Source organism: Apium graveolens, unplaced genomic scaffold (genome assembly GCF_009905375.1).
Source record: "Apium graveolens cultivar Ventura unplaced genomic scaffold, ASM990537v1 ctg3792, whole genome shotgun sequence".
In the NCBI taxonomy this organism is placed as follows: domain Eukaryota; kingdom Viridiplantae; phylum Streptophyta; class Magnoliopsida; order Apiales; family Apiaceae; genus Apium; species Apium graveolens.
Window position 1 is genome coordinate 5,039 of NW_027418265.1, and position 21,367 is coordinate 26,405.

The 21,367-nt window shown below is 32.5% G+C and overlaps 3 protein-coding genes and 1 long non-coding RNA gene across 4 annotated transcripts; 2 read left to right on the plus strand and 2 right to left on the minus strand.

Annotated features, from left to right (window-relative positions):
- Positions 1-4,103: 4,103 nt before the first annotated feature.
- On the plus strand, positions 4,104-4,629 carry LOC141701388 (uncharacterized). The gene is made up of 3 exons (XR_012566766.1): positions 4,104-4,170; positions 4,238-4,319; positions 4,398-4,629. It is a non-coding gene; the product is annotated as an uncharacterized LOC141701388 (long non-coding RNA).
- Positions 4,630-7,526: 2,897 nt separating this feature from the next.
- LOC141701391 (uncharacterized) lies at positions 7,527-8,731 on the plus strand. Its single transcript, XM_074505053.1, has 5 exons — positions 7,527-7,670; positions 7,765-8,044; positions 8,135-8,234; positions 8,331-8,540; positions 8,635-8,731. Exons 1-5 carry the CDS (start codon positions 7,527-7,529, stop codon positions 8,729-8,731), a joined length of 831 nt encoding a protein of 276 aa, XP_074361154.1.
- A 391-nt stretch (positions 8,732-9,122) lies between these two features.
- On the minus strand, positions 9,123-13,029 carry LOC141701392 (uncharacterized). Its single transcript, XM_074505054.1, has 10 exons — positions 12,855-13,029; positions 11,926-12,254; positions 11,278-11,407; positions 11,065-11,161; positions 10,314-10,372; positions 10,164-10,237; positions 9,756-10,092; positions 9,615-9,671; positions 9,426-9,511; positions 9,123-9,347 (listed from the first exon to the last, which is right to left on the minus strand). Exons 1-10 carry the CDS (start codon positions 13,027-13,029, stop codon positions 9,123-9,125), a joined length of 1,569 nt encoding a protein of 522 aa, XP_074361155.1.
- Positions 13,030-13,125: 96 nt separating this feature from the next.
- LOC141701393 (transmembrane E3 ubiquitin-protein ligase FLY2-like) lies at positions 13,126-19,544 on the minus strand. The gene is made up of 10 exons (XM_074505055.1): positions 19,260-19,544; positions 17,384-17,432; positions 16,750-16,868; positions 15,067-15,182; positions 14,923-14,983; positions 14,095-14,161; positions 13,924-14,001; positions 13,544-13,701; positions 13,396-13,455; positions 13,126-13,227 (listed from the first exon to the last, which is right to left on the minus strand). Exons 1-10 carry the CDS (start codon positions 19,542-19,544, stop codon positions 13,126-13,128), a joined length of 1,095 nt encoding a protein of 364 aa, XP_074361156.1.
- Positions 19,545-21,367: the final 1,823 nt, after the last annotated feature.

The window sequence follows — 21,367 nt, forward strand, 5'->3', positions numbered from 1 at the left end:
TTTTGATAATCATAGCATAAATGATTTATCAACTGTTTCTGTTTTGGAATAATGGTGAAATGCAGTTTGATTTAGATTCTGATTTATGCTGATACTTACGTTGTTGTTAAATATCAAAGGTGGTATTAGTATAGATGATTGATGTTGACTTCAGTATGGGTGTTTGTGAGCATCAAGTTCGTATTGATATCTAATTTGATATGACAATAAAGAAAGTATTAATTTCAAGAGTTCGGTTGAGTAAAGTTTATGATTCATTCCATGATCATTGTTTCATGTTATTGTGGTTTACAATATTTCCGTAAACACTGTTTTACGAGTTTTATTCTCGTCAAGATTCAAAGTATTGCTGAAGCATTTCGCTCAAAAATATCAAAATGGTTTTCAATATAATTAAGGAATTAAATCTGGGATTCCTCAACTAAAATTTTATGATTCAGCAACTATGATTCTAAATGTTCTGCTCTAATGCAGATGTCGGTTTTATATCAAAACGACCCTATATATGTTATAATGATCTTGCTGAGCATTTCTTTCACTCATACTTGCCTGTTTTCAAATCTAACCTCCAGTGAGGATTAGCTTGAGCTGTTAGCTGCGTAATACGAGGAAGTAAAGAAGAAGCTCTTGGGAAGGTGGTTGGTCCAGGGTTTGCGGACTAGTGTAAGTTTTATTGTATAAAGTTATTTATATTATATTATATTATAGTTGTGTATTTTATTTGGGCCTAGTATACTTCATTTCGAAGTTATACTAGCGGGTTAAGTTTGGAGATTGAGAATTATTGAAAAGAGTTTCAAAAGGAAGTGAAAAAAATTTATTTGTGGAATTTGGATATCTTGTTTCTAGAACTGTAACCTTAAAAGATCTTGGATTAGTTTGGGGGTCATAGATGATAAATATTTTCCGCTGCCATTTGTTTATGATTAAACAGGTTAATTTGGATTGAGGTTTCATAGTGACGACCAAATCCTCTGACCCCCGGATTTGGGGGCGTTACAAGCTATGTGAGGAAAGTGACATTTTTTGACAAGTTTGCCGAACGGGTGGATGCTGAATTGAATGCTCAATCTGATGATTCTTTATAGTTATTATAGCAAGTGCTAAAGTTAATAAGTACGAAGGTACATTCTGGGAACTCTATCAAACCTTAATCTTAAAATTATAATTCATTGTTGTACCTGAGAATGAACTTCTAATTTCATTTTGTACTTTGATATTTAGGTGAACTTTATCTCACGAACTACCCGGCACGAGATTCTATATTAACATCAACAACTATAGTGTAAAGGATTTGCAGAAAAAGTAATTACAATTGTAGTATAATAATATTTGCTTATACATTAGGATTGCTTCATTATACCATATTATGAACATGTTAAATTAGTACTTCTAATATTAGTTCTGATATTAAAAACAGAATGATGGATCCTACTTTCCGAAGAACTCCAGATGATGTTGATGAAAATGACATTGTTCTCTTACAGAATGTAGAACAGATTTGTAAGCTTGACGAAAATTTCAAAGGGGTAATTTGTTTAAAGATATTATTTTATGAAGCATTACTGAAATATTGTTATTAGAAGCGCACTATCAAATTTCCATCCTATAACAAATTATGTTTTGTAGTGTATTGTCAATTGCCACCTTACCTTAAAAAGGTAGAATATGAATCAAACTGGTTTGTTTACGTATGTTGGAAATGTGATCTTGATTTGGTCTTGGAAGATAAAAGATATACATGTCCTAATGTTGCATGCATGAGATATTACCCATACCCTGAGAAAAGGTATCTGCTGAGTATACTCTGAAGCAATTGACTTTTCATTTTATTTGAAACTTAAAATTACCGAACTAATCGTGAACATTTAATATTAAATCAGGTTTAGAATTTGTGGGTTATTCTCCGATTCAACTGGAGTACTTCCTGTTGTACTCAAGATGCTGAGTTGAAGAAGTTGACCGCAAAACTGCTTCGAAGTAATGTTGGATGAAGCAGAAGTACGTTCAATTTCCAGCTATTTGTTATTTGCATGAGCATTTCTTATTTTTAACATTGGAATCCACTGTGTTTATTATTTGGGAGTTCCACAATTTTTATAATTTTTTTAATTAAATGACGAACATGTTTGTTTTACCTTTTAAGGATGATTGTTCTATATCAAAGTTACCTCCATGGTATAAAACTGCTTGAGGGAAAAGACTACACTGTCACGTTATGCATTAAGGAAGAAAATCTGAAAGGTGCTAGCAAACTGTATGAGGCATGTTCTATTTTTGAAGGTTTTGAAATGGTTGATGAGAACAATAATAATGTTGATCCAAAGCTTATACTGAAGAGAATGTGAATTCAAGTGTAAGAAACTTTACAGAATATGACCATATATTGTGCCCAACTAATGTTAAATTGCAGGAATCTTTATTTAAAATAACATAGATTGTTTTTTAGGAAATGGATTGTTTTGTGGTGGAACATGTTCCTAAGAATCAGAAGAAAAATATACATGAACCGGGGAAAGAAATCTAAAGCGCGCAAGAAGCCTCATACATTATCTCTTATTGATGATGAAAATGTTCCTTTGACAAAGTATAGGAGCATTAAGCTGGAGAAGGTATATACCATGGTACAAAAATTCTTTTCATAAATGAAGACAAATTTTTTGTATTCTGAATTAGGCTCATGTGTTTAATTTTGCAGTGATGATGTTGTTGCGTTTGGTGAAATCGATGTTATGGAGATATATTTTTATATTTTTGTTAAAATCATTCTTGATGAAGGACGCTTTTGAAATATTGAAGGCCATATTTTGTAATATGTAATATGTTTATTTTCGGTACTATGAGAAATTTTTATTTTGCTATTTTGCTATCTCTGAAAACTTTGATTTAATCATCGTGTCGAAATTGTTGTGTTTTTACATCTTTATTGCAGTTTCATAGTTAATTCATAGAAAGTAAAGTTTATTATATTTATGATCGTTGAAATCGCTTTATTAAAATATTTCCTGTAATTCTATAGAGTATATCGTACTTTACAGGTTTTAGTTTTTTAATAAAAATGTTAAATGGAATCAAGTGTATTATAAAAAGACACTGCATGAACATTAACTTATCCAACAACCAGTTGTTCAATTCTTAAATATGAAATACTTATGTTCCATTCTACTATAAATGTCAAAGTAGTACTAGCCTATCCATACTCATCAGCTGTAATACATATTTTGCGCCAACAATGTCTACTATATTTCATGATTTGAGAATTGTTTCTCCTGGAAGTTACAAATGGAAAATTAAAGTCCGAGTTATAAGATTTTGGCGTGGAGTATCTTTGAAAGGGGAAATTTTTAAAGGCTTCAACTTGCTGTTACTTGATGATAAGGTTTGTTATTTATCGAGCATGTAGTCATCTATCAATTACATGTAATGGATATTGTGAATCATACGTAATTAACTTTTGTTATGCAGAATTATAGGATGCATGCTTTTGTTCCCGGAAGTATTTCTGATGAAAAACTGGAAGAATTTATCATAGGAAGAATTTATATCATATCTAACTTCACTGTCAAAGAATATAGACCTGCTGATAAGTTTAGATGCATCCGTGCGGATAACATATCATTTTTACTGCTTATACCAAATTGAAGAAATTGCTGAGAATCAGACTTTAATACAGGAGAACGTATTTGATTCTTTGATCTTGGCGATTTAGGACAGGTGGCAAAGCAAAATGTTTATATTACAGGTATATCTATTACACAAAATCTATTGCAGCCTATTTTCCATGTATGACGATTCAACTGATTTTATTGTAAATTGTATTCAACAGACATTGTTGGATTGGTTAAAAAAGATCTCCCTTTGAAACACCTTATTAACTGCAATGGAGAAGCCCAGGTTCAACAAAAGTTTCGATTAACCGATGGAAGGTTGAAAACATGTTGATTAATAAACTTTCAAATGAAAACTGAAATTAGGTAATAAATGGTATTGTATGAACACTAAAAATGGTTGATAAATATATGATTTATTATGTAGATCCACTATTGATGTTATATTTTGGGACAAGTTTGCTGAGGAGTTGGATGAGAACTTACAGGACGATCTTACAGGATGATCTAGAGGAACCTATAATCATGATAATTGCTAGCGCAAAGATATATCTTTATGAAGGTACATGTGAACATAGCATATATTTTAATCCTTGACTTTTGATTAACAAACATTCGATCTATTTTAGAAAAAGTCCAGGTTGGACATGTATGGTCTACAAAGTTTTTCCTCAATTATCATCACCACAGTGTTGCTCAACTTCGTCAAAGGTACTTCAATAGTACTTGCATTAGTTTCATCTTAATTTTTTATGTTCAAAACATATGATTAATAGAAATGATCATCAGGTACAATAGTGGTGATTTTTCTGAAGAAGATTTTTCAAGTGTTAAGGTAGAGAAAGTCCGACAATTTAACTTGGAAGAAATATTGAATCTTGGTCCTGAATTTACAAAGGCAAGATTCATACTATAGAAAGTTGCAGAATTATGTTGATATATGATGCTCAGTAACTGATGTGTTATAAAATATGACAACATTTGTAGAAAGAGGTTATCTGTAATGTCAAAATCTGGAAAGTAGCAACAAGAATGGGATGGTTCTTTCGTACGTGTACATCATGCTACCGTGAAAATGAAAATATGGATGAGTTGTTCAAATGTGTTATGTGTAACTCTGACATTCCACATCCCCTGAAAAAGTAACTTCAATAATTATTAATTTTAATTATATTTTAAACATTTTATTTGCACCCTAGACTCTTTCTAATTGAAGTTGTTAATGCAGATCAGGATATATGCGGAGACATTGGATTCCACTAGTGAAATTGGCATAATACTGGAAGATCGGGAAGTTCGTTCATTGATAGGAAAAACTGTTTATGACTTTATTGATGAGGTGCCATTCTAATTTAAAAGTAGACCTTTTATTCCTTTAAATTTAATCATGTATTAAATCCGATTGAATGCCAAATACTTGATAATATAGGAATGTAATGAGAAGATATTTCCGGAGATGTTAAAACAAATTGCAGACAAGGAATATAGTGTGAAGCTATTGATTAACAGGCTAACATTGAAAAATCATGCAAGTCTTACCTAGCTACAGATATTTATGAAATGAGCCTATTATGTGAATCTGAAGAGATCAATCTTAGTTGTGAAATTGACAAATATCAAGACTCTCCACTTGAGGTAATTTTTAACATGTATCTGTTTGATTTAATTTATTTCTTATTGTTACAAAGATTATAATTATCCTTATTGTAGCCATCTACATCAAAGTATCATTTGGATAGTTTGTCGCAACTCAAGTTCAAGACCCCCGAAACGTCAACAAAGAGCAAAAGGACTTCGGAAAAAAATTCAAAGACTAAGAAGTATATTAATTAATTTTCTTTTTTTATGCTATGTATTTGGGATGGTGAATGAACATCCAGAGTTCAAATTATTATTACCTTAAATTGTAGAATCTTCTACGTAGGTGTGTTCTACATTGGACTGCTAATTTATATGCTTCATGTTGGACTTATGTTATTAATGTATTTTGATATATTTTTTATATAAAAAAATATGAATGAACTAGGTAATTCAATGATGTTGAAAAGTGTGATAGTCCCATATATTGAAAAAAAAAAATTGTTACGATGGAAGAATATTAAGCTATGGAAAATATAATATCAGCCCAGAAATTGAATTTTTTGAACAGTTGAACTTTGCAGTGTAGTTTTCACAATTCGTCAATGAGAGAGTTATGTTTTCTTCAATTTCTTGGCATGACCTAATGCTAAATGATATTTGTAATTCTTCAAATATTATAGGTTGTAAAAATTTAAAAACTCACATTGTTACACATATAAGTAGAATATAAATAAGAATTTTCTGTTCTCTGGGATGACGAAAATGTATTGTTTAGAATGTTACACCATTTCCAATTATAATTGACCCTTTCTATAATACATGATTAAAATAATTATAAGCTTGAAGAATTTTTAAAATAATTATAAATTATTTATTAGTTTAACTGTCATCTAGAGTTTGGCGCAATTTAAAGTTGTAACTCCATCAACAGATCTAAAGTACCAAATTAATGTAAAATTACAATTGCTTTTCTACTTCCTCGAAGGAAATAATATAGTAATAATTTTTTTGTATCAATTTTACAATATTTCTATATTATATTATAGTATGTTATGAACACATATTGATAAGACGTTGACTTGCGAGATAAATTATGGCTTCTTACAATATTTTTTGGACAGTCATAATCTTTAGAAAAAATGGTAGAAGTAAAATTTTGTCTTTAAATAAAGACAGTACTTTACTACAAATTAAGTTGAAAATTTATAACTTTAGGGACGAGAAAATCTCTAATTATCAGAATAGTTGCAACGACGAAAAAGTGATTAGCATCGTTTACTGGAAAAAATAAATAAATAAAGTGTAAAGTATCACTATTTATTTAGAACTGTTTTCTCTAAATAATGTTGTTAAAACAATCGCATTAATATATAATTTCCAATAAAGGATAATCAGATTAACCTTATAATAATTAGGAGTCTAGGTATACCGGATATATGAAGAATTGGCCAAATTCTATCCCAGTATTGAATTTTTGTGACACGGCTAATAAATATTAAATTATTAAAAAAATTATACCGGATATAGCTCGAAGTCTTGACATTGAGCGTATTGTATATATATGTATATAGTATTGTCGATAGTAATATTGCTTTACTTATATTTTCTCAGTCATTCTAATTAGGGAAAATGAAGTGGTAGAAAATATGTAGTACATTGTGGGTAAAATATTTATAATAAAGCAAACCATTTTTTAAGTAATTTTGTTGAAAAAGAAAAGATAATAAACTTCCAAGAGTTTGAATACATAAAAAATTTAAAAAAATATAAAGTTAAATTTAGTGCAATAATTTGAACTGCACCAGTAGTTGTCGAAATATGCATCAACTAATTGGTTCCGGAAAACTGTAATATCATTATACAAGTAAAGAACTTAAAGAAATTTCAAATATCTCCAGTAGTTAAGCATATAAAATACATAGTAGTAGGTAAGACCTGCGGCAAAACTATGATTACTTTATGAAAAAAGCTATGTCATTCTCATATTAAGAACTACATCACACACGTTAGCCTCAGAAGAGAAGCAAACGTCAAGTTGATGTTGAATAAAGTTGGAAGAAGAATACTTTTAACAAATCTTCAAAATATCATTTCTTCTTACCAGCAATAACATTACTATTTACCAGCCGTTTTATGATAGACAGTTATACATCAACTCAAAACTTGACAGTAGAAGTTAACTTTGACATTAAATAATGTAAAGTGGTTGATGCATGTATGGTTCTTCCGTTGACTTCATTTATTGTACAATATTAATTTTAATATGCCTATATAAGCTCAACTTTCAATACTTCTAACTGATTGTTATTTGTAAAAGTAACTACTTAATTGTACAAAATGGCAACCCATGTTATAGGGGATCTAAGGCCAAAGCGAACATCCAATTGGAGAATTAGAGTACGAGTTTCAAGTAAGTGGTGTGATAGGAATTTTTCCACCGGACATCGCAATGCATTAAACCTGATCCTGGTGGATGAAGAAGTAAGTTCAATTATTTAAAAAAATTATAAATCTTTACTTTGATAATTTTCCACATTGTTCATTTTAATGCATCTACATTCGTTTTTTTGAGCAGCATAATCGAATTCGTGCATTCGTTGGTGAGACAGTGTTGCATTATTTTGATAAAAAATTCATTGAAAGCCATGCGTATGAGATTAGAAATTTTGTTGTCAAATATTATGAACCAACAGAGGCAGCAAGATGTTTCAAGGATGACAAGTTTATACTACAGTCTAACTTAACAAAAGCTACAGCGTTGCACAATGTACATGCAAATATTCCAACTAATGTCTGGCAATTTACGGAACTCGCGGCGATTAGTGAATTCCAGGAAAATGTTCTTCATTGCATTGGTATAACTATTACACGTATCTCTTTAAATAATTTTTTAAGATTAAAAATTTAATTTAGTTAATTAAGAATGTTACGTAAATAATTTGTAGATGTTGTTGGAATTTTTTACTCGGTTGAACCCACAGAGAAAACAACAATTCCAGGAAAAACTAATGTTTCGCGAATAAACTTCTGTATAACTGATTCAATGTAAGCATAATTTGCTCTACTATTTCTCATTTATCCTCCTAACATTGACACATATGCTTATATTTCATTATAGAACTGGATTATGCTTCTTGGTAGCACAAAAGTAAATGTTACATTCAAGGGTAAATTGGCTCCATTACTTGATGTTGCACTAATTGAAGCAACAGAACAACCCGTTGTACTTGCAATGACTAGCTGCAAAATTATGTTTGCCAAACAATTGAACGAAATATTTATGTGTAACACTCAAGCTACAAGGATTAACACAAATCCAAATACAGAAATTGCAGCTACACTAAGGAGAATGTATTTTACTTTCTTAAGATAGTAATTCTTTAGTTCTTCAATAAGCAGTATTGCAATATTAAACAAGTACTGTTTGTTTTGTACAAGATTTTAGGAATTGCATGGAGGATGAGCAATCAAATAATGTTGGAGATGCCAATATTTGTTGGCAGGCTACTCCTGTATTTTGTTGGCATGTAATGAAGAAATAGGTATAATTATGTAATACTTATCCCATAAGTGGAACATTTTGTTTAATCGCTCTACTATCATGGTTTACAAATGATGTAATGAGAAATTTATCAAAATCATGCTTTGTGAAACATGTTTAATCAGTCTACTAATATGTTTTTATGAATTTATAGTTACTTAGACCAATATTATTTTATCAAAGTTGAGAATTTGATTACCACAAACATAAAACTGTAAGTAGAATGATAACTTCAAACAGGTGACTTAAAATAATAATCAACATCCGTTACAATTTCAAATTCTTAGAAATATATCAATTTTACTGGAAAATATGAAGAAATCGAAAGATATCTCTTCGTTGCATTCAGATAGAAACTAGACATGTAATCAAATGCATGCTTTGAAATTACTCTAAACAAATACTACGAAGGTGAAATTGCCAATATACTGAAAGGTTAGAATCTGACCAACAGTGAGATTGTTATCCCTTGTGAATTTATCCCAGCCCTTTGCAAACCTGTAACATTTCTTCATTTTCCGAACATCAACATTCCAAAGTGTTTCACCTACGGATAAGAAAACTGTAGTACGTCTACCCCATTTTGCATAAAAAGTTCTCATCCACCTTGGAATATACTGCATAAATGGAAAAATTCGATTTGAGTAAATAGATAAGATTTGGTATTTAAAAATTTTATATGATATAAAGTATACCACTCCATGACCACGCTGATCAACAAGAGAAAGTAACAATCGAACTCTGAAAGTATTGTCTTGATCAGGAACTAAGGCATCATGGTCTGAAATTTAAGATTGTTAGGTAATTGTTAAAATAATTTGAAGAAGACAGAGTATCATTTTATTGAGAAACTGCAGAACTGATGGTACAACTTTTATACTAACCTTCTTCTACATCATCATCTCCTTCCGCTTGAATCATCATTTCCATTTCATTGTTTTCTGAAGAACAGATGCACTATGTAAAATTAAACGAATCAGGAAACATAGATTATGCTATATGTTCCAAAGTAAAAGTATATATACCTTGAAGAATATTTTCATCATCTGATATGATAATAACAACATCATTTACAGGAGGATACATGAAATCCTCAAAGCGGAAATATTTTTCTATGTCGCGGAAGTGGTTCATGCACTGGTAATCAAATACTGTGATGGCAAATGTAGAGTTTCCCAAGTACTTAAAGAAAATTACAAAGTTCTCATCGATATCATACTTCCCAAAGAATCGACGAAGCCCATAAATTTTACAGGTTCTAGGACAGTACTTGAATTTTGAACGATATCCACCTCCAAGTTCAATGTTTATAACATCACTAATGGTATCACCGTGAACATCTGAGAACATTTTCGGAAGTTCCTGAATGAGTAAAAAATGCAATTAACATATAATCATTCATATATCTCATTGGTAAATGTACAAGGTATTACCAATTCAGCTTCTTCAAGGACATAATGGCTGATAAATTTGAAAAAAATTGATCTTGAGTTCTGTAAAGACACATCTGTTGTATAAGAAATTTCAGAACTCAAACATTTTGGTAATTGGAAGAAAGTTAAATGCAATTAAGGTCAATATACCTAAACTTGATCCTGCTGCACCTAAAGTTGCTTTATCAATAAACTGGTAGAGGAAGTTCCTACATAATAAATTACAAAAAATCATAATACCTCAGTGAACAACACATGCAGACATTTTTTTACAATAATTTTACTTACAAGTTTGCCTTGCTCGAAGTGTGATGGATAATTGAGACATATGAAGTTTATTTCCCTATCTTGACTTTCCATCTGCAAAGAACAAATTGGAACAATAAGTCTGTGCCTGAAACCCTAGATATGTTATAAGTTGAAACAATTGTGCTACAAGCATTGTAACTATAATATGAGAAAAGGAATCGAGAAAAAGGAACACAAATTCGATTAAGACACAACAATTTAAGATCTGTGTATAAGAAGATTGGAGTATGAAGGTTGAATGAGAGTAATAAACCGTGAGTTTAGATTATATCTCAGTTGAAATTTTGAGTAATTAATTAGGTGGTTGTGGAATTAGAAAATGCAAAATAAGTAACATCTTTAATTTACATAAATGAATTAGTTGGGGTTACAAAACCGAGTTAATTAACAACATTAAGGTAATGAATTTAAAGTTAAAAATATAATATATAATTTAATGTCAAATAAACAATTCGAAACAAAATAAAGGTTCAAAGAATATATTTACTCCTGGATAGTATTAATGTTATAAACGCCGCAGCAATGCGTGCAAAAATCCTAATGTTCTATATTTTGGCCTTCCAAAAAAAATTTCTGGTTCCCCTATAACTACACTGGTGGAAGTCGCGGCCTGCAGGTTGGGCAATCCATCTTTATATCCATCCACTTAAGTAAGCAATGTGAATGGAAGACATGTTCACATGGCGTTACTTGCACATATAGGTTCGGACAACGTTAGTTACACAGGGAGTGCCTAGCTACCTTTTAGCCTTAAACATTTTTAATTCGCTAAATTTTACATAGCCTTAAACTTCAAGCTGAAAGCTGTCCAAAAGTACCATGCAAAAATCTGGATGTTGAGTGAAATCAATGGGCGTCATGCAAATGACACAGTCACTGGCATGATTTACATCCTGATCCGGCCGTTTATGGTAATTATATTTTAGTGGAAACATCTGCATGAGGATCTATGAAAGAAAAAGATCAAAGTTAGGATATGATTTTCATAATTTGACGAAAAAAATTACGAAGCCATGGTTTACAGAAGACAAAAGTTGCAAGCAACAATGAAAAAGAGCATTATACAGACAGGACTCATGAATAAATTGACACAATACTACACTCTAAAAAACATATCACGATTCACTGCCTAAATGTTAAACAACATATTATAATTTACATCAAGGTTTTTTGAAAAACACAAGCGATTTAGAGTGATGTCTTATCACATCGATATGAGAAATCCTATGTATGAAATTGATTGTGGTTCCTCATTTATTTAAGTATCCTTAAGCATTATAGTTATTGCAGCTCCTCAGAATATTGGTTGGCACTCTCTTTACAACAATATACAGGGATTAGGCATTCTCTACCTTGATTTTATATAAAAATAACAGGGAAGAGTTACATAAACTAATTAACAAAATAGAGAAGGGTTGCACGAACTAATATATGGTGAAAAGTTACATCAAACCTGCCAAAAAATGAAGAATCGACATCCAAGATAGTGCTGCAGAAGAAGAATGTTTGCTTGCAACCCAGTAAAACCCACCAAATAGATGCACCAACTCCTGTCAGGCTTAATGTGCATGAAGTTGGGGGGACATCCAAAGATATATAAAGGAATTGCAAGCCGAGTTACACTCATTCCAATAATGTAACTAGGCTGTAGTGGCTTTCTTGGGTCACGAAAAATATTTGTGGCGATCTGAGGTATCCAGTAGGAGTGCACAACCAGAGTAATAACTGGAAGGAATTTAGGGAACTCATACGTGCACAGAATAACTCCCAAAAGGATACCACCTGCAAAACGTAAACCATAAAGATGTGTGAGTGTGAAGTAGCACTACTTCCCTACTAAGAATAAATATCCATAACTTTTATTCCACAAAAAAGTTATACGCCATCAAATGTTTTTATCAGAAATCTTATTTTACAAGTACACAAATGCTTTTCTTTCAAATGCAGAAGAAGAGTATAGCTTAGGATTGCAACTGTTCTGGAGCAGAACTGGCAACCGTATATATCCTCTCAAAAGAATCATGATTATGTTTTCTGGTACAATAATATCTTCTATTACTAGAATGAACCTTACATATACTGCCAAACACTACAACAGCACAACGTTGCACAAGCTCATTCAATAAAATGATCATAATCTTAGCATTGCATGTACGAATATCAGAACACGTAATCCAAGTAACAGAGATACATGTTAGATTGGGGAAGCAATTCAAAATTTAAAATTGAAAAAGGTATCTTCCTATGCAGAGTGGCCCGAGATTCAGGTATAAGTGCATTCATAGTGATAAATGTTCAATGTGAATCTCAAGTTATGAATTTCAAAGGTATGCATACAGAATAGAAATTCATTACAAACAGCTAAGCAAAATTTTTACTCACAGAAATAAATACAAAGAACTGAAAGTTCACGCCTCGCTTCCACACTCTGTATGTAATTTGTAGACCTATTTGCCTTCCATATATGGAGAAAAAATCTCAACTCAGAAAAAGAGAAGACAACAAACTTGAAGAATGCAGCAGTGGCAAATGCGTTATACAATTGTTCTGCATACATGAAGAAGTGACGATTATGGAGAACACAATTAGTGAGAAATAGTTTTTTAAAATAATATAATTTGGTCAATGCCAAAAACAGAGAATAAGTTTTATTCTAATTACCAACTGTGATTCCTGCAGTCAGATGTAAAAGACAAAGGTATGCATCCATGATAGCCTGTTGTCCAATTGTGAAACTTGAAACTTTGACAGCTCCCTGACAGTAGGATGGAATATCCGTCAGCTAGTATATAACAAAACTGCAGATATCCAAAAAATAAGAACGGTACAAGTGTCTCAAAACAACAAAACTGCACTAGCTGATCACTAGCACAAATTGAGAATCCTACAGAAGCAACAAATAGGATCGAGATGGAACCCTTACAGATTGCGTGTTGCTATGTTTCCTTTGTTGAATTAACAGGAGAACTTGAAGGAGAGAGATCTAATATATGTCAGACGGTTAAGGAAAATCAACCATTCTCAATCTATAAATACATAATGTTGGATCAAGTAATGTTAGAGAAGGATACAAAAGTGACCATCAGGTTGTAATTAAATGCTTTGTCAAAGAACATCTCAGTGTTTACAGAAGTTGCATTCAATTGCATGGGCGGCAGACAATCTCCATTGTCATCCATCAAAAATCTTACCAATGCGGCTTCTATATGGTAACTACTCCCATCTTCATCTAAACAAAGTAAAAGCACAATATAAAATATATAACACTGCAGTCCACTACAGCCAGCTGAAAATTATTTTCACAAATTTTGAGCAATTGTGCCTAAATATAAGTTACCATTGGGGCACAGCGCAATGGAAGGCATAATACTTTGCATTATTTATATTATAATTTCTGAAACTGAAAAAATAAATAACATTGAGAGTTTACGCTCCATGGAAAAGGACGTACTACTTTGCATGGACGGAACACGTGATATCCGAGCCCTTACTGTGATGTTACAATGTTTCTCCATGTCGATCACAGGTGCTACAACAAGAATGAACAAGTTAGTAATTAGTATGGACTCTAGCCAATACAGAGTTAGAAAAAAAATTGCAAATAATGAAGTAGATATCACACAGAGTTTTCTGTTCCAAATCTTGACCCATTGAAACTCTTGAAAATCCTGGGATGTGAGAAGTCCAAACTGTTTCAAGGAATAGCACGTGATGTAAGTTAAAAATTTCAAAACTCCAGTCAAACACATGCATTAAAGTTAGTTTTTAGAGAAATTTAACAATTGATATTTGTCAGGGAGAAACTTCACAGAAAAAGTGAATATTAGAGAAAACACCCCCCCCCGAAACACCCTCAAAATCACAGAATTTAGTGCTTTCGCACAACAGGCACCAAAGTCTTGTTGATCCTCGAGAACGTGATATGGAAGAATATGTATAATGGGTGAGTTAAGTACATGGAAATATTTAAGGTTTAAATTTTTGCAATCTCATGTCTATATAAAGAGCCAGTTGAAATTTAATTGGGAATTGTTCTTAGGAATAGGCACTGTTGCAACTACATCTTCTGATTACCATATAAGTTATAACACATATTGCTAACTAATTAAGCACATGCTGAACTTGGTCAACTGAAACACACGCCGGGTATTAGATGACTAGTTTAACTAAAAGAAAGGTTAACAATGAGTAACTGAAGTCCCGTAGTTGCTAAATCTCATTGATATAGTCTCAAGTTCTACAGCTTATCACCGTCCTGCTGCTGCATATGATATGCCAGTGTGCCACAAGTAACAGGGTAAATTACGTGATAAGGAACTATACAATGGCAAATAACATTACTATTAATTTGTGATAACAATTAGTGATGTGAGATACTTTAATCAACAATTTACTATCAAGTATCATATGGCCAAAAACAACATTCAATTCAAATTGTTATGATAATTACCGAGTAATGTGGATTGGAGATATTGTAATCATCTTTGTATCCAGATTCTCCTGCTTTTTCTCTGCAATATAATTATACATATATCAGTACTGAGCATGCTATAAGATTTATAACTGGAGTCACGGGTGCAAATCATATCAGTACGTGTAGGCTACTGCTCGAAGTAGTCGTAAGGGCCATATATAATCCCCTTCTATTTTGATTGTTGCACCCCAGACTTTATGTTCATCTTCAAACACCTTATAGAATATAACCATCCCCTGCCGATGGGAAAATGGAAACTAAAAATGAGTTCTTCTTAAGGAGAAAAACGACAAAAGCGAGCCAAATCAAGATTAAATCAACAATAGCATAATGCAAACATCCTAGTTAGGCTAAACATGCAAGATGATAATGTAAACTGAAGTAAACAAGTATGTTGCCTACCCGATAGAAGAACACTATAAAACATTAAACAGTTACAGATGAAATCACTAGGCAAAAACTTCAGCCACAAAAATCAAGCCAGGGAATAAGGACGAATCTCATTTTTTACCAAATCAATCAGACAGTTGTTAGTCCTCAGTCAGTTGGTATCCCCTAAATGGAAGGGCCATAAAATGATAACAAGAAAAGCTTGACATCTAATCCAGTAAACAAAACACACAAAGTTTGACAAACTGAATCACAAGGTATAGGAGTTGATGCGGAATTTTACGGAAACTCAACATTAAGAGGCAAACAGCGGAGCAGGAACTAGTAGTGATCAGAAAACAAGAAGAACAAAGGAGAGGCTCTTATATATTCACTTAACAGGTGAGGCCCAAGTAAGGATCTAAATATTCTAACTTAAAGAACCTAAAGTTTTGTGCAATATATTCAAATCATAGTAGTCCTCGGTTCTGCCTTCCAATCAGCAGAAACCAATCCACTGGGCGATCTAGCCAATTCAAAGCAACGTAGATCTGTTGAAGATTTTCAGAAGTAACAATCCTTGTTGAAAGTGGTAGCTTGGTTTGCAAAGGTCAATAAGTCTGCTCCTCTATTGCAGATTCCTCCTAAAAGTTAAGAATGGAGTCATGGACGTTGAAATGCAAAACCATCTCTATCTTGTAACACCATGAACCTGGCTTGATCTTGTAAAGAGAAACAGCGGCCTATTAATATACTTCCATACAGGGACCAACAGGGTTTTTTGCAGCAACTAAGAATGACAAATCTGCAAACAACGTTAACTTAGGATTGAAAGTGGAAAAATGAATCTACAGGCCACAAGCTAACTAGTCTTCTTTTAGCCACCAATACAAGATACCAAGTTTTGAATTGGAACAGAGGTGGTGGAATGCAAGATCTTTCTTTAGGTGGGCTGCATTCACAATGCAGATATTTGGCAAGCAAAAGGAATATCATAAATTCATAATCATGAGCTTAAAAACAAAATTCAGATTTTTTCACCCCCTTCATTCAGTTTAAAGAAGGCTCTAAAATTCAGCACGGTTCGTGCTGAAATTAGTTCAAAGAAAAAATAAAGACGTCATACACAACTCCAAAATACTCCTTATAGGATACTACTGAAACTTAAATTGGACTAATTTCCTAGTTAATTCAGCCGTAGTTGTTTATGTTCAAAGCCCCACGCGGGGTAAAACACGTGGATGCATAATAAATTTAAATTCATGCACAAACTTTTGGACTTCTATTATCGCAACAATTTCTTTTCAGAACGTCACTGATGACGTTGTCAGGGTTCCGTTTACTTTCATATTGGATTTCGCATGACATTACTGCATCAGACAACATGCATCCATATTAAGAATCATAAAGATTCGGACGAATCAAACATATTACCTTAACATGATATACCCCTTTACTTGTTGTTGGGGTACTGATCAATTTGAGGACAGAGTCACCGCTGGACTTTCTTATTATAGGATTGCTTTCCGTGGGATTCATTAAGCGCCAAGATCCTGCATATAAGATGCCATTCAAAACAACTATACATTGAGATCTAAAACCAAAGTTTCCAAAAGAGTTAATATGAACATAAGGTAACTCGAGACCTTGTGTGATGACGTGCAACTACTGTGTGCAGACATGCATAAAACGTATAGACTATAGTAGTATAGCACTTAATACAACACAGAAAGAACTGAAATGCTAAAGACTTGGGGAACATCCTCAAATTTGTGCACTCCAATTCTCTGCTTAACGCCTAATTGACCTAACAAAAAACCACCATTTTTTTTTTGTTATTAAGTCCTACAATCTCCACTATTACCACAGTCCTCCACAAATGCAATACAACTACAAAGAAATTACTCAAAAATAAGCACTCAAACACACAAAATTGACAAAAAATATCATGAAGTAGCTGTAATAAACCTTCAACTGAACATTCATTTTAAACAGTAGCTGATCAATATATAGTCAGAAAACGATAACTACATAATCCAAAAAAAAACAAGTGCAAAAACCAGCCAACCTGCATACTTTCCGGTAATGTTCCAATCAAAAGGTGATGTTGGTTGCCACTGCAAAAAAACATCAAGCCAATAATTACTAAACCACAACATACCGGCCCTAATCAAGCCTCATCAAATAAAACTTAAATTGTCAAGAAACATCAAAGATCATCAAAAACACAATCTTTACTAACAAATTAAAACATAAACTAACCTGATCGTCGGTTGAATGAGTAGTATTACTTATTGATTGCACCGCAGTGGCAAGAGGGGCAAAGAGAACTAAAACAACAGATAAACTTAGGAAAACTCTAATCAAGACAGTTGTGAAATGTAAATTTGTGATCACAGAGTCCATTTTGTAAAGTGAATTGAAATGAAATGTGGTTCTTATCAGGTGTGTGCTAGATTGTAGTAGCAGTAGATAAAGAGTAAGAAATGTTTCAACAACATAACCCCTTTACTAGCTAGTGTAACATTATAAGCATGCAGTTTCTTGACACGTATAGACATAGCTAAAAAAGCTTACGCATACAGAGGTGTATGTCTATCTTTTAAGAAATAGTGGTAGTTGTTCTACCGTTTATGGAGTTACCGACTTAAAATTTGTGTGTTCTTTGTTGGAGAATGTTTTGTTTAGATTTTATACTTTATGAAAGGGAAAAAATCAAAAAAATAAGCCACCCCACCAAAGTAAAATTTTTTAAATCTTAATTTTTTAAATCTTAATGTGTACATAAAAGGTTTGGTTATTTTTGCTCCTACATATATATTAATAATTTTCTTTAACTTGTTTCATTTTTATTTTATTCAAAATTATAGTTTTGAAAATATTGTTAAATAAATTTGTAATCATTTACAAATCAAATATTATATAATATTGATATGTAAATTATATAGCCTTTCTTTTATATTTTCACATATTTTTTGAATATTAGATTAGAGGTTTAAAATAATGTAACTAAAAAAATTGAACTTTTTTATTAATTTGATTTTTTTCCCTTCATAAATAAATTCTAAATTGTTTATCTTTTTAAAGTATCTCTAAAATTTAATCAAAGTTATAATAAGTTAGTATAAATATATTTAAAATACTCTCTCTATTTATAAATGTTTGAAAATAGTTATAGATCGAGGGAGAACGAGAAAGATAGGGGGAAGGACAGAGAGGGGGTGAGAGGGAGAGAAGTTAAAAAAAATGGAATGGGAAGATGAAAATGATATTTTTGCAATTTAATTGTTTGTGTGTTTAAAAAGATAGTAAATTTGCAAGATTTTAAATAAGGTAGTAAAGTTGCAAATAAATATCCAAAAGTTGGTATATTTGTCAAATTTTTTATATTTTAAAATCTAAAAACACTTTGATGGAACACAATAATACAACATACAAACGGTAACATTTGATATTGACTCACCTTACTTAATTGCAATAGTATTAGATTGGCTGCAGACACATTATATTGTTGAGTATCCAACAACGAAAGCAAAATTCAAAGCGAATAAACAAGAACAAGAAAATAAACGACAATAACACAAGACAAAGATTTACGTGGTTCACAAATTCATAGTTCACAAGCCGCACTAATTCTGTATTGATCTCTCACAATTTGTTGTGTTATGATTTTACAATAACATGAGTATTTATAAGAGAAGAAATTAGGTCTAAATCAAAATTATAGTCCAAATCTGAAAAGTAGACTAATCCATAAACTAATCTGAATAGTTTATTTTCATGAGTTTAATTAATAGTCTCCACAAACCCAACAATCTCCCACTTGGAGTCTGGCCAATCTTCACTTCACTCTTGTAAGTCTAGTAAAATTAATTATTCAATCAATAACTCTAACTAGTGCAGCGCCTTCTCATCAATCAATTCTGAAGGTCAGTTAAAGTTACGCAAAGCTTCAACTTTTCATTCATAACCACCTTAGTCAACATATCTGCAGGATTCTTTGAACAAAGAATTTTCATCAAGAAAAATGTATCATTGCTTATCAACTCTCTTCTAAAGTGATATTTCAGTTGAATATGCCTCGTCCTAGCATGAAACGCGGGATTCTTCGCAAGATGAATAGCACTCTGACTATCGCTATACAAAGCACTGTCCGCCTGTTTCTTGCCCAACTCCTCAAGAAAATTCTTCAACCAAATCATCTCCTTGCTAGCTTCAGAGATAGCCATATATTCTGCTTATGTGGTTGAAAGAGCAACACTCTTTTGAAGTCGAGACATCCAACTAACTGCGGTGTAACCCAAAATGAACATATAACCCCTTGTACTTTTTCTTGTATCCAAACATCCACCCAAATCTGCATCAGAGAACCCTTCCAAGATAACATCTTTATTACTGAAACATAGTACAACCTTGGATGTGCCTTTCAAGTAGCGTAACAACCACTTGACTGCTTCCCAATGCTCTCTTCCTGGATTAGACATAAATCAGCTAACAAATCCCACTGAATGAGCAATGTTTAGCCTTGTACACGTCATAACATAAATTAAACTGCCAATTGCAGATGCATAAGGAACTTTAGCCATATCTTTCTTGCCTTCATCCGTTTTAGGTGATTGCTTCTTTGTGAGATTAAAGTGACTCGCCAATGGTGTACTTCTGGTCTTCGCATCCTGGACACTGAATTTCTGCAATAGTTTCTCAACATACTTTTCTTGAGATAATTTTAAAGTACCTTCAACTCTATCCCTTATAATACTCATACCAAGTATCTATTTTGCTGCACCCATATCATTTATCTCAAACTCCTCAGACATCTGTCTCTTTAACGTGTTGATTTCCTTCATGTTTGATCATGCTATCAACATGTCATCAACATAAAACAATAATATGATATAAGATAAATTAAACTGTTTAAAGTAACAACAATGATCCATAGCTGTATCCATTCTTCATCATAAAGTTGTCAAACTTCAAGTATCATTGTCTTGGTGCTTGCTTTAAACCATACAAGCTTTTTATAAGCTTGCAGATAAGGTTTTCTTTCCCAGCTACCTGAAATCCCTCTAGCTGAACCATGTAGATATCTTCCTCAAAATTACCATGTAAGAATGCAGTCTTAACATCTAGTTGCTCTAGATGTAACTCCTATGCAGCCATAATACTTAGCACAATTCTAACTGTAAACATCTTAACAACGGGAGAAAATATATCGGTATAGTCAATACCCTTTTTTTGTTGATAACCTTTGACTACTAACCTTGCCTTGTATCTCTTACTGCCATCATGTTCTTCTTTGATCCTGAACACCCACTTATTCTGTAAAGCCTTCTTTCCTGCTGGTAACTCTGTTAAAGATCAAGTCTCATTCTTCTCAAGAGAACTCATCTCCTCATCCAAGGCTGGTTTCTACTGAACTGAATCATCCACTTGTACTGCCTCTGAATAACACTGAGGCTCCCGTCCTCGGTCAATAACATATAATATGCTGAAGGAGAATATCTTTGTGGTGGCCTCACACTTCTGCTAGATTTACTTACCACAACATATGGAGTTACTGGAACCCTGTCATCAATATTCTCTGAACTCCCATTATTTCCTGCAAGATCTGTTTCTGTAATATCTTCAAGCAGTGCTTCCTCTTTCTCAGATTGTTCCTTTGTAAACTCGGAATCGACTACAAGCTTATCCTTATACATTGTATTCTCAATATAAGTAACATCTCTACTTCTAATGACCTTCTTAGTCAGTTCATCCTAGAAACGGTAACCCATATCATCTGGATAACCAATGAAGATACACTTCTTTGCTTTCGGATCAAGCTTGTCCATGTCGGAATATTTAACACGCACATAAGAAACACAACCAAAAATTCGCAAGTGTGAAAGATTTACCTTTTTTTCCTGCCACTCTTCTTTAGGAATCTTGAACCCCAAAGGACTTGAAGGTCCTCTATTTATGAGATACGTTTTTGTGCTAACTGCATCTGCCCAAAACATCTTTGGCAACCCTGCATGTAATCTCATACTCTTGGCACTCTCATTCAAGGTTC

Excerpts from the sequence above, each read along its gene's own strand:
- LOC141701391 (XM_074505053.1), top strand. The coding sequence starts at position 7,527 with ATGGCAACCCATGTTATAGGGGATCTAAGGCCAAAGCGAACATCCAAT. Across the intron at positions 7,671-7,764 it reads TGATCCTGGTGGATGAAGAA|CATAATCGAATTCGTGCATT; the intron begins GTAAGTTCAATT and ends TTTTTTGAGCAG. Across the intron at positions 8,045-8,134 it reads AAATGTTCTTCATTGCATTG|ATGTTGTTGGAATTTTTTAC; the intron begins GTATAACTATTA and ends AATAATTTGTAG.
- LOC141701392 (XM_074505054.1), bottom strand. The coding sequence starts at position 13,029 with ATGTATGCAGAACAATTGTATAACGCATTTGCCACTGCTGCATTCTTC. Across the intron at positions 10,238-10,313 it reads TGCAGCAGGATCAAGTTTAG|ATGTGTCTTTACAGAACTCA; the intron begins GTATATTGACCT and ends CTTATACAACAG. Across the intron at positions 9,672-9,755 it reads TGATGAAAATATTCTTCAAG|AAAACAATGAAATGGAAATG; the intron begins GTATATATACTT and ends TCTGTTCTTCAG.
- LOC141701393 (XM_074505055.1), bottom strand. The coding sequence starts at position 19,544 with ATGGCTATCTCTGAAGCTAGCAAGGAGATGATTTGGTTGAAGAATTTT. Across the intron at positions 15,183-16,749 it reads AAGGGGTATATCATGTTAAG|GGGATGGTTATATTCTATAA; the intron begins GTAATATGTTTG and ends TCCCATCGGCAG. Across the intron at positions 13,702-13,923 it reads TGTTCCGTCCATGCAAAGTA|ATGAAGATGGGAGTAGTTAC; the intron begins GTACGTCCTTTT and ends TACTTTGTTTAG.